This window comes from Ictidomys tridecemlineatus, chromosome 1 (genome assembly GCF_052094955.1).
Source record: "Ictidomys tridecemlineatus isolate mIctTri1 chromosome 1, mIctTri1.hap1, whole genome shotgun sequence".
Taxonomy (NCBI): Eukaryota; Metazoa; Chordata; class Mammalia; order Rodentia; family Sciuridae; genus Ictidomys; species Ictidomys tridecemlineatus.
The window spans coordinates 124,286,195-124,298,481 of record NC_135477.1 but is presented as its reverse complement, the minus strand read 5'-3'; the positions used below and the strand labels follow the sequence as shown (position 1 = coordinate 124,298,481).

At 38.5% G+C, this 12,287-nt stretch overlaps 1 protein-coding gene across 2 annotated transcripts in view; it reads right to left on the bottom strand.

Moving 5' to 3' along the window:
* Kctd16 (potassium channel tetramerization domain containing 16) overlaps positions 1 to 9,705 on the bottom strand; it is a 265,730-nt gene extending 256,025 nt beyond the window's left edge. The window contains exons 1-2 of one of the 2 annotated variants that reach the window (XM_078047148.1): positions 8,598 to 9,705; positions 7,085 to 8,245 (exon numbers count right to left, since the gene is read on the bottom strand). In XM_078047148.1, the coding sequence (XP_077903274.1) occupies positions 7,085 to 7,916 (832 nt within the window). In that variant the 5' untranslated portion in view covers positions 7,917 to 8,245; positions 8,598 to 9,705. The remainder of the gene's footprint in view (positions 1 to 7,084; positions 8,246 to 8,597) is intronic. The other variant, XM_005324218.4, reaches the window with a different exon arrangement.
* Positions 9,706 to 12,287: the final 2,582 nt, after the last annotated feature.

Genomic DNA, 12,287 nt, shown 5'->3' with positions numbered 1-12,287 from the left:
AAACACTGGCCCCACCCAGTTCAATTTGATCCTGCTTGGATGAAGCATCTAAAAGGAAACCACAGGAGATTTTTGCTGCTGGCAAATATGTTTCTCAGTTCCCTAGAGCTGGAATCTTTGTACAGGTGCTGAGAGTGGAACACATGCAGTGAGAATTCCAGTTTGTTTGTAAAATGCTTAGCACTCAGAGAAACTTAAGCAATATCATTATTGTTATTATTAAAGGCATACTATCATTGTTTTCTAGATCTGTTGAGATTTTTATCTTGATACATTTGAGATAGTACCATTCATTATCATAACAGAATATTTCTGTAGGCCTTCTCCTTCTCCTTCTTCTTATTCAAGAAATATTTACAGAATACCTACATTTGCACTAGATGAGTACCATGTACTATGATGACTTGATGAGCACAGTTTCTATCTTCACAGAGCTTACATTTGGAGAGACAAGTAAATAAGCATATCAATTATTATTTATACAATGGTGGAGGAAAGTAGGGACCTATGAGATAAAGAAAAAAGGTTCCCTACCCACATATGGTAGGCTTAGAAGGCTTCTTAGAAAATGCTCTAATCAGGACCTTAAATATTTAGTTAAATCAAAGCAGAGGGAATACCATGTACAAAACTGAAGAAGCACATGTGTACCAGGAACTGAAAGAGATCTATTACAGCTGAGTTTAAAATGCAAGGGGCAGGATGGCAACAGTAGAGTCAGGAGATGGAAGCAGAGGTCACCTTATAAAGGGCAGCGGTTCATGTGAAGGAGCTTGTGTTTAGGTAGAAAAATAGTAGTTGTGAGGCAATGAAGAACTTTCAACCAAGGAGTGACAGGGTCAGACTCACAGTTGAGAAATCTTACCATGTTTGCAACAGGGAGAATAGATCCAAAGACAACACTGGAAGGGGTGGAGAAGACAATTTAAGTTTCTTTGAAGTTGTCTAAAAAAGCACCATTGATGGCCTGGGCCAGAGCAGCAGCAGTAAGGTTAGAAAGAAGTGAATAAACCTAAGGAAATTGAAGGAGGAGAAACCAGGGGACTGGTCATAGATAAGAGAAAGTTACTGAGGAAAAGGAAGACTAAGGGACATCATCTAGGTTTCATTCTTCCTTTGGCAGCTGGTGACTGATGATGCCATTTACTGAGATAAGAAACACAGAGAGAAAAGAGATTTGGGAAACACAGATGGTGAATTCATTGGAACTTCAGCACAGTTGAAAGGATCCAAAGATACTCAAATGTAAAATTAGAATAGGCAGAAGGTGAACTTTCCCATCCAAAATGATTCCTGCTCACAGTCAACAGGACAGAGTACATATCTTGGCAAGCTCACTGTACCCCTAATGGCAGCCCAGTCCAAAGATGAGAACAACTATGGAATACTAGATTGTTCTTGAATGACTGGAAGGAAAAGTAGGGGCTTCTTGAATACTTACTTTCTCCTAGGAATCAACTTGGACAATGGAGAGAAAAGACCCAATTGCTATTTATTCATTTAATGAATATGTGAAAGCTAACAATAAAAAAGATGTTTTTACCTTGCCTCCATAACATATAGCATTTCAGTTCACCAACATAAATTAAAAATACACTTGCCATCACCAATGAATATTTCTTGCCAGAAATACTGAAACCAAATCAGATCAAGCTTCTAGAATCTAGTCTAGATCTAAAAAGTTTATGGGGGAAAAAATAGTATCAGTGACATCACAGAGATTTCAGAAACAGATCAGTAAAACACAAAATGTAGGACAGTTGATATGGGAAAAAAAACTTGATTCTTGGAACAAATAGATTGTCAAAAACAAAAACAAAAAACAGCATAGAAACAGAGGCAGAAAGGGATGTACGTATTTTGCCATTTTGTTGCATATAAGTTATGCAACTTTTTTTAATTATGAAAGAGAATAAAAAAGCAACCAAGTATAACTGATGGGCTTCACTTGGATCTTGATTGAAACAAACCAACTTTAAGAGACATCAGGAAACTCTGAACACTGACTAGATATCCAATGGTAGCTAAGAATTATTAATTTTATATGTAATAATGGTATTGTGTTGTTTTAAATTTGTTACATTTTAGAAATATGTACTTTAGTATTTGTGGATGAATTCAATGATTGATATCTGGCATTTGCTTCAAAAATAATTCAGTGTATACTGGAGGGAATGCATGTAGAAATATAGATGAAGCAAAATCATCTTATACTGATAATTGTGATTATGGAGATGGATATTAATTAATGCATGGAAGTTCATTTTACTATTACCTCTACTTTATTTGCATTTAAAATTTTTATGTAATAAAAAAATCTAAACTGACTTCCTAAGAAATTCAGGACTTCAGGAAAGTCAGAGTAAAGACAGAAGAAGAAAAAGAGCAACAGTGAGTCATGATGCAAAAGCTGAGCATTGGTCTATCAATTTCAGCACAGCTTCTTCCTGAATGTTGGCCTGGTTACTCTCATAAGCAGTCGTTTCTCTCCATGTTCTGTGTTTGGAGGTGTTCGTAGGTGTTTTGCGTCTGGAGCTTTGTGGCAGTCTCAGCTGCTCCATTTTTGATTTCTTTGATAAGATCTAAACCTCATTAGACTGTCAGGAATATGCAGTTCTCTCTTTCCAATCATAAATGCTTTTTTTTTTTTTTAAACATATCAGGACACTCGACGGCAGACTCTGAGACCTTCTCCCTTTGCTGATTAGATACTGACAGTCTTTTGCTGCCAAATTCATTCAGTGATGCCACAGGCCCAGGAAGAAACTGTTTTAATCGCTTCGCACAAGGGATTGAGCTTGGGTAATGGATCTTATTTGGTGTGGAAGTGAAAACAGCATAATAAAATATTTTACTAACATGCTTTGTCACTATCATATTAAGATTCTCAGGGCACAGCATCTTAAATAAGAAAAATTACAACATTACTCCTGCATGGTTACCATCCAATACCTGCCTGAGCAGCAGGTCTAGGCAGACTTCATGATGTAACTGTGTACTCAAATTGTGCATTTTCTTAAATTATAAATTAAGAAGCCTCAATTCTTAAGAACACTTCTTTATAGCTAAAAGGCTGCCTGATACTCAACTATTAAAAGTGCTCTTAGGCACAAGTATCTCTAGGGGAAAGTTACCCTGAGCCTTGAAAGCATTCTAAGTGTAATGACAGAGCAGAAGTCATCCTGACAAGTTGTGATTATAGCATGGGGAGAAAGAACTTGGTAGCAGGAGTGACTTGAGCAGGAGGTAAAAAGAGCACTTAAGTTGAGAGGACATAAAAAAGCTACAGAAAGCGGAGATGGAGATGGAGGTGTTGGTAGAGACCCAGGCTCACATTCCTCACAGTTCTGGCTACCTTCTCCCTGCTGTTCCATTTTAAATGTACCAACATTGTATCTCTATGGCAATAACAATTGAAGACATCAGTATCTTTCAAGTAATCAGGAGAAAAAGAGGTAGAATCATTTCAAGATAAATGTACTCCCACCTGCTTTGCTGTGAAAGTATACCCTTTAATTGAAAGTTTTATGATCAATATCAAGTAAATTATTCACAGTGGACATAACCATATATTTTTCCCCAGTACAAAAACACAGCTGAATTCTAAGTAGGAAATAATTTCCTGATTTACTTTTTGCCAACACCCTATCTTAATCAACAGGCCTGAAGATATATACTGTGTATGTAATTTAGAGACTTTTGTGGAAACAACCCTTTAAATTTAAGAAAAAAAAAAGTGAAGAAAGGTTAAAAGAAACCTACAAGCATTTATTTGTGGAAAAGATAATAAATAGGGTTCTGTTTCTATAACTCACAGAATTTAGAGTGTGTATTTTTGTAGTAAAGTGTCCCATGAATTAAGTTCCTTACTTGTGGTCATGTTATCAAGGTTTTTTTAGAGGCAAATGCCTTTGAATCAAAGTACTTTCAGGTATTCATATGAAGTAGTTCACTCATGAGCAGGCTGAAAGAAATGTGCATCATTCTCTTGAACCGAGAACAATCTTTCTACTCCTTTAGGAATTGGAAGATGGCACTGGAAAGATGGGGCTCATTTGTTTCCATGCATCTGTGATTTTGTTCCTAAGTGATGTGATGGTTTTGGGGCATCTATCTCAAAATCAAGATTTCTCTTTCTAAATTACTTAACTCCCTTTTTATTTAGAGGTGAATCAAGAAGAATTGTCTAATGTTTATGATATCACCTTCTATGTAATATGTGAAGAAAAAGGAGATATTATTTAACAAATTGTGTGGAAAAGGATCAAAAGTATCTTAATATTATTAAAACATAATAAAATATAATATTATTAAAACATAATAAAAACAAAGGGCATATTTTGAAGCAATGCTAAGACAGGTGCTTGTCTATGTTCCTATAGCACTCATGTACTCTTTTGGTTGCAGAGAGGTGAATCATAGTCCATAGTATATCACATATCATATTTTGGTGTGTGAGTGATGTAAACAAACATACAAGTACCAGTTGTTTTTTCATTGTTCTTAGGTCTACATTAACAAAATACTGAAATTTACCCAATGCTAACCACCAGTTCTAACTGCCTATGAAAATTTCAACGAGGTAAGACTCTAACCTCTTAATAACTGATAGGCAGATTTTTCTCTCCCAAATTCCTCATGGAAGATTTGGATGGAAAATAGGTAAATGGAGAAAGAAGAGGTCTTCCCCCATGGCTGTCAAACACCATATGCAAAGCACAACGATCTTGTTTCTTTCTTTTTTTTTTTAACTAAGATGTGGACCCAGGCAAAGAGATTTTGCATTATTACTGGGATATTGGAAGGGTCTGATTGCTTGGAATTAATTTTCTGGATCTAAGGTGTGTGCGTGTGTGTGTGTGTGTGTGTGTGTGTGTGTGTGTGTGTTTTCCTCCCCTTCCCCATTCAACTCAGGAGGAAGTTGAGTTCCTCTGTGAAAAGGATCTGCATGCAGTCAACTCCCTGTTTTAGAGCACCTCCCATGGTTTCAGCCCATTAACCCGTATACAACAGCTTGATGAATTAATGCTTATATAGGCACAGTTGGCAGCCTCTAATTAAATAATTATGGCTAAGCAGCTGCACGGAAGCTGTTATGCACCCTAGAAAGCCAGCTGTCAGTTTATTGGTCCTAAGACAGAGGAAGAGTTTACATTTAACTCTCGGTGTTGGGTACAAAGGAGAAGTGTATGATTGGCAAGGTGTATACTGTTGGTATGTGCATTTTTACTAGCCTATGCATGGAAAGATGAAAAGTAAACTATTACCTCCATAACCTCTCAGCAATCCAACAAAGAAGGAAGCAATTATATGATCAGGAGAACAGAGTGTTTCCAGAGCAATCTAAAGAGAACATAATGTTAAGCGGATGAGCTCTTGATGAACTCAGAAATGCCACTGAACTAATAGGCAAATACATTTATGATTGAGTGTCCCATTTATGTAAGCAAGTGATTAAAAAACTTACAGTGGTCCTTTTGGAGGGTATGAGTGATATTTCATTTATTTGATAGAAGCTTCTTGAAAGAACAAGTTTTCATATATTAGAAATTGAAGAACCATGGTGGGTATCACAAAACTGTATTTGAACTCTCTAAGATGCATTTTCTCCAAAAGTTTGGAAAAGATATTTGTTCTACAGAATCACAGATAATGCCAGTTCCTTTACAGAAGGCTAAAAAGCCAGGGTCTTATCTCTATGCTAGTGGGAAATATGCCAGAAGGAAGAAAGCAGTATCTGGTAACTACACTCTGGCATACAGGAAGATATAGATTATAGATAAAGGCCATAGATAGGGTTATTGGACCAAATAATGTTTGTTATTACACATCAGTGTCTCCTAAACTGATTTAATTTTTCCACACAGGCTGTTTTGTCTATGCAATTCACATGGCTTCACTTCTAAAATAACCAAATGTGTGATAACCCTGTCATCTCTATCAGGATGGCCAATATGATCTCCAAATGAATAAAAACAACTGTAGGCAAAAGCAGTTCAAGAAATTCAGTTTCACTTTTATGTTCAAAGAAATGTAGACATTTGTTTTCAAATGATAATATAGACAATTAAATATTAACACTGGAAACATATTCTTTATGGAATTCACTTCAGCTAATTCCTAGGCTACTGAAAATCAGCAGTTAAACCAAGCAGAAAACAGTATAGGCTGATTTACTATCCTTCCTATATAGATCAATGGCTTGAAGTTTATAGTTTTGAATAATGTCATTTCAAAAACACAAGGCAATCTGCACCGTAAGTCTTCATTTAAGCAAAAAAAAAAAAGAACTCTAAGAATCCCTACTTAAAAGTCATCAGTATATCCATTTCCTTTTTTCCCCCACTCTGGTCTCTTTTTATGTCAGTAACTCTATCACCTCAGCTGTCTGAAGGTGTTTGCCTGTGATTGACAATTCTCAAGGATGTAGTTCCTTTCAGATGGATCTTAAATGAAGTTCAGCTTAATTAAGTCTGCAGTGCAACTCAAGTCTCAGTACAAAATGAGAACGAATCAAACAGCAGATTTGTAAAACCCATAAAAAGCCAATTTCAGACTTGGGGGGAGGAAGGGGGATTTTCAGCAGTCTGTACTGCCATCTAGCCAAGACCACATTACTCAGTGCAACATGCATTTGTGTTCTCAGAGTCCCTGATGAAAGAAAGTCTTTACCAATCGGCTTAATGGACCCCAAAGTTCAGCTCAAAGAGGAGACAGCAGTACTTTCTCCACTCTGACACTACCAAACCCCGTGGACCAACAGCCAAGTTATAATCACCAATCTTACCTTCATAATTTGATATTTGGCAAAAAAGACAAAAATGCTTGTTTTCATCCACATATTACCTACACCAATATCTGTACCTTGTGATTTCTGAGGCCTTTAACTATTTTGTGAGCTTAGAAGTTGCTGTAAGTAAACCATGAGAGCTTAATTGTAATCTCTAGTACTCTAGCTAAAGTTCAAGAGGTATAGCAATCCCAAATGGTCGTCCTTAGATACTGACAGAACATGTAGCCCAAATGTATCTATGAAGAGAATTGATATACACAAAAAAAAATGAATAGAAGCCTTTATACTTACGGTAGAAGACGTATTCAGTGTAGCTTGACCAGATCTTGTCATCTGTATATTGGTTGACGAAAGATGCTGTCACCGATGAGTTACAGGCCACCATGTGGAATCCACACTCTGACAACATATCAAAAGCCCTTTCCAGATGCTTGAATTTGAGATAAAATCTGGAGGTGTATCTTTCTGGGGCTCGGTCAGGGTCTCTGCTTTCATTCAAAGTTTCTCCAAAGACTTCCTTTGCCAAGGAAATCCTTCCACACACCAAAATCCGGGGAACTCTCCGAAACTTGGCATCTGCCTGCCCCTCTCTGCCCAAGGTGCAGGATCCCCTGTAACCCACAGTAATGAAGCCCCACTTGCGGTCAGCAGGGAGCATGGAGGAAGGGGGGCAGATTCTTGTGTCACTTCCCTGGGAGGCATCTTCAAAGTCACTGTGGCAGAATTCATCCGGGCTTTGCTTGATTTCGTCTGGGGTCAGGAGTTTGACCAAGTCTGGAAGCTGGAAGTACTCAGCCTCCCTTTTCAGTCTTCCCCGTTCTGGAAAGTGATCAGGCAGGACCACCTGCCTGTCCCTGAGATAGTCCAGAATATAACGGAACAAGAATCCATCTCTGTCAATGAAAAACCTTCCCTTGGAGTCCTTGGCTAGATCGTTAGCTGTGTCTCTCTTTGGGGAAAACATTTTCCACAGGAGGGAATGAGGGATGCTTATTAATGTGGAATGGCGAGTGAAATAAACTTGACCCCCGACATTCAGCTCTATGACTTCAGGGAAGGAGTTGGGAACTGCAGCCCCTTGTTCTCGAGGATAATAACGACTACAATTTCCACTCAGAGCCATTGTCCCTTTCTTCTTCTGCAATTTTAACTTAAAGGTGCAGTCCAATGGAGTCACAGCCTTATCCTTTGCATTCACTTGTAAGGAAGGGGAAAGGATGCTAATTTGTTAAAAATGATCTCCTCTTACCCCAGGTTTTTCCCCCCCAGTAAAGCAAAATTTAGAAGAGTCCACAGGTGAAGTGATGCTGAAAAAGTACTTTGAACCCTGGCTGATGTTGAGCTATCACTTCGTGGAATACATTCAACTCATCTACATCAGATCTTCCATCAAGCTTAGTAGCCAAGGCAGGCCAAGTTCCCAGGTACTCAGAGATCCAGGTACTCAGAGATCTGAAGGAAAAGAGACAAAATTATGTCCTCAAACCCAGAATGAGTCAGAAAAAGAGAGACCTCTGGAGAGAGGAAAGAGAGGGGGAGGGAGGGGGAAAGAGATGGAGGGAGAGAGATTATTTTACATAAGCATCCCTGGTACTACTGATTTCAGCCATTTCTCAACTAAATTGTAGCTTCTCTTATGGTATTTTGTGTCTATATGTTTACCCATAAGCTTCTGTCTCAAGCAATTAGTAATAAAAACAACCCCATTTGAATTTCTGCATTAAAAAGGAATATACAATTTTCAACTTCTAAAAGGGGATCTTTTTTCATCAGGACAGGAAAGGCAATAAGTCTTGGAACTTACCTTGGTGAATGCTGGAGACCCAGTTCTTGTGAAGAAATAATCATTTGAAAGCAATCAGAATCCACAGCCACACTGAGTCTGGATCTTGTCAAATTCCGAACAGGTAAAGGACAGAGGTATCAATGAAAAGTGCCAGAGAGATGTGCTCTTGGGAAAGAATAATTGTATATTAAATATTTATATATGTATTTATATATGTATGTATGTAAGTATATATGTGTATTTGTATATATGCAGGTATGTGTATGTATTCACTCTCGATCTCAAGTTAAAACAAGTCACAAAAAAGTTAAACGATGATGAGAAGAGGTTAGGTTGAAGAAGTAAAACAGTAAAAATATTCAACCAAAGCTTCTCCAGAAAAAAAAACAAACCTTCATAAAGGATCCTTAAAACAGGAGAGTTGCAAGAGGTACCGGGACTTAGAAGCTTTTCAGAAAGCCCAGCAGCAGCAGAAAGACAGACAGATGTGCCGGGCTGGGGTCCCAGGTAGGCAGCCCACCTGCCGGCAAGGGCAAAGGGACTCCCATGTTCGCACCGGTGGGAGCCGAGCTGGAGGCCGCAGCAGCGCGGCGGAGAGGCCGGCGGGGGGCTCGCGGCTCCGGCTTCTCCAGCGACGGAGCTGGGTGGTTCCACAGTTCCCAGTGCAGTTCGGATGCTGTTGTTTCAGCAGTGCAGGCAAGAAACCATCCAGGGAAATGACTATTACATCATCTTAAAGGAATATGCTTAGAGAAAGCGGAGGCAGCTCCGAGTCACGTCCTCCTCGGTGACAGGTTGCCAGGACTGACGGGGACGCTGCACCCGGTGGTGGGCACGCGACTTCCAGGCGCTTAGCTCTGGGCTTGGGGCGGGGACGCTGAGAGGCTCAGCCACTTCCCTCCCTGTCCTGTCCTGGAGTCTGGAGTTTCCAAGGGCCTTTTCTTTGCCATTTCTTTCTTGTCCTTACCTCCACCCCAACACCCCCAACAGCCCAACACAGACACACACAGCAATAAGCCTCCACTCGGAAATGAGATGGACACAAGTGCTTTTCATTTGAAAAATCTTCAAACAAATCATTTCCACATGCACTGAATTTCTGCTAAAGGGCACATTTCCCCTCTAAAGCTCTTTAAAAAAAAAATCCCACTGAATGACCCAATATGCAAGCCATAGTGTTTTTATTCCTTTAATTAAAATCATATTCACTCAAATACCCTCCTCATCCAATCGAATATCCTCCTTTATTTTTTTTCATCCATCTGCCACTGCCACTCCCAGCAAAGAAAAACCAGAAAATAAAAACCATACAGGAACTAATGATGTTCTTTCATAATGAAAAATAAAGCATTGACACCCATAGAAAAAGAATGCCCACAATTTATAACAGTAAGTCATTATCTCTTGGCTTACCTGGAAGAAATTGCTACCTGCAACCATTTCTGGGCTATTTCCTTACTGAGCATCTGTGGACATAGCCCTGCCCCCTCCCAACTTATCCCAAGAGGATTCTGGTGGAAGGCATGCCTGCTAAGAGACATTTTACTCTTGTCCCAGAGGGCTCCCTTAAGTGCATCATTAGAGTGTCAGGAAGGCATTTCCAGGGCAACCTAATCCACTAACAAAGTGCTTCCAGTTGAGCCTGCCAGTCAATAATGGTCCAGCCAACAGCTTACAGTAAGTCGGCCATTTCCCCTTTAAAACACCAGTATCTTAGGGCTCACATTCCTGATAAGAATATACTACTTCATCAATGAATAATATATGTGAGGCATACTCCATTCCAAACAATTGCTATTTAAAAAAATAAAAACCAAAAATGGAGGGGAATGTATGAATTGGATGCATTTATCTGATGGGATACCTGTGTTTATGGCCAACCTTGTCCCCAGAATTAGCTTGAAGATGGACTCAAAAGTTGGATAAGTTAATTTCTGTTTTAACAATTTTTTTCTTTCAATAAGCATTGGGTTACTAAACACATTCAGAATATTAGCTAACACTCCAACACCTGATTATATTTGACTTCGTTTCTTTAACTAATGCATTAACCTGTTCTGGCCTCAATCATCAGGATTTCACTGCTGGACCAATCAAGGAAATATTTGTTATGTGGTGCACTTATATCGCCATCTAGTGCCCCAAAGTATCAGTGCAGATCCAATACATGGGAACTCAGCAGAGCCAAAAAATAAATTTTATTTTAAAACAAACTTTGCTTTTATTTTTAAGTTTTTATAGTGATTTGAGTTTACTTGACATGCACTCTTCACATGAGAATGAAATAAACATTTAATTACCGCCATGTTAAGGAAAAATAAATCTAAATCTAGGCCTATTAAGTGCTGGTTTTGGTTAAAATAGGCAAATGCTTTTGTTTTCTTTCATTCTTAAAAAGTGGATCAGTACACCATGACAATAGCTTTGAAGGTCAGGTATTAAAATATTATGGAACTAGTATGGCAAGAGGTAGAGAAGAGAGTAAGGAAAAATCAGTCTTTTAAATCTAAAAAAAAAAACACTTGAGAAATGGATATTAACCATTCCAATTTAAATTGCAAGCCATTAAAGACAAAAACTAAGAATCAGAGAGGTACATAATTTCCACAGAGTCTGCAGCAGAGTAGCAGAATAGGATTCAGTCCACTGCACATTTGGTATGATCAATGTCTTATTTTCAACCTTATATATTTCAGACTAGGGATAAGAAGACATAAGTAAAGAAAATGAGAAGAATATCAAAATTACTATATGTTTTTAAAAGCAAGTAATTTTAATCAATCAATTTAAATTGCAAGCCTAAAAGATTTTACAATTTAAAAGAATAATATTCTGAATTTCATAAATGAAGAGTTCTATTTATTGGAGATTAAGTTATTTTTGAGACAAGTAATTGTTAATTTTTTTAAATGGTCTGATGAGACCTAAGAAATTAACACAAAGCATACGTTAATGTCAGGACGGAGGCTCACAGAAAGAGCTGAGTAGAAGAGGAGCGAGGTGAGCCAGTGATTCATACCTCAAGAAACCTCAAATTTTTACTATAAAACTTCTTTTGAAATATGCTTACACATACAGTCACAGAGACACACTCTGAAGACAGAGAAACATAAAACCTTCACCAGACTACCATAAGCTTGTAGCCTGTGATGTGCTGAGGTATCTAAAACACAGTCTGAATTTTTAATAAACAACAACAACAATAATAATAAATATTCACAAATATTCTGTTTTCCAGTTATATTGCATTATATTGTTTTGTGCCAACATGCTCCCTATTAATAACGAAGAACTGCTTTGGCAGCTCTCTTTGGGAATATCTACTTTTTAAATCACACAGAGCCTCAAGAATTCAAGACACCTGAGCCTTTCCCCTCCTGAGGAATCAGGGGGTTGTTTAGAGGTTGGCCTGCAGCCTGCTCCTGTTGGGTCCACAGACCTCAGGTTAACCATCTTGATGTGAGTTAGTCCTTGTTCTTTTTGTCTCAGGGCTCAAACAAAGGAGGGGTGAGATTTAGAAGATAAAAGGCTTGAAGGAAAGAAAGCCATACACCATTCAGAGAGACTTAAATAGTGCTAGGGTAAGCAGGCCAGTGTGTCTCTGGGAGGCTGTCAGTGAACCTTCAGAGGAGGCAGGGAGCCAAGCCCAGGCTGCAAGCGTATTCCTGTCCTTCCTGTCAGCAGATAGCACCACTAGTGTTATTATTC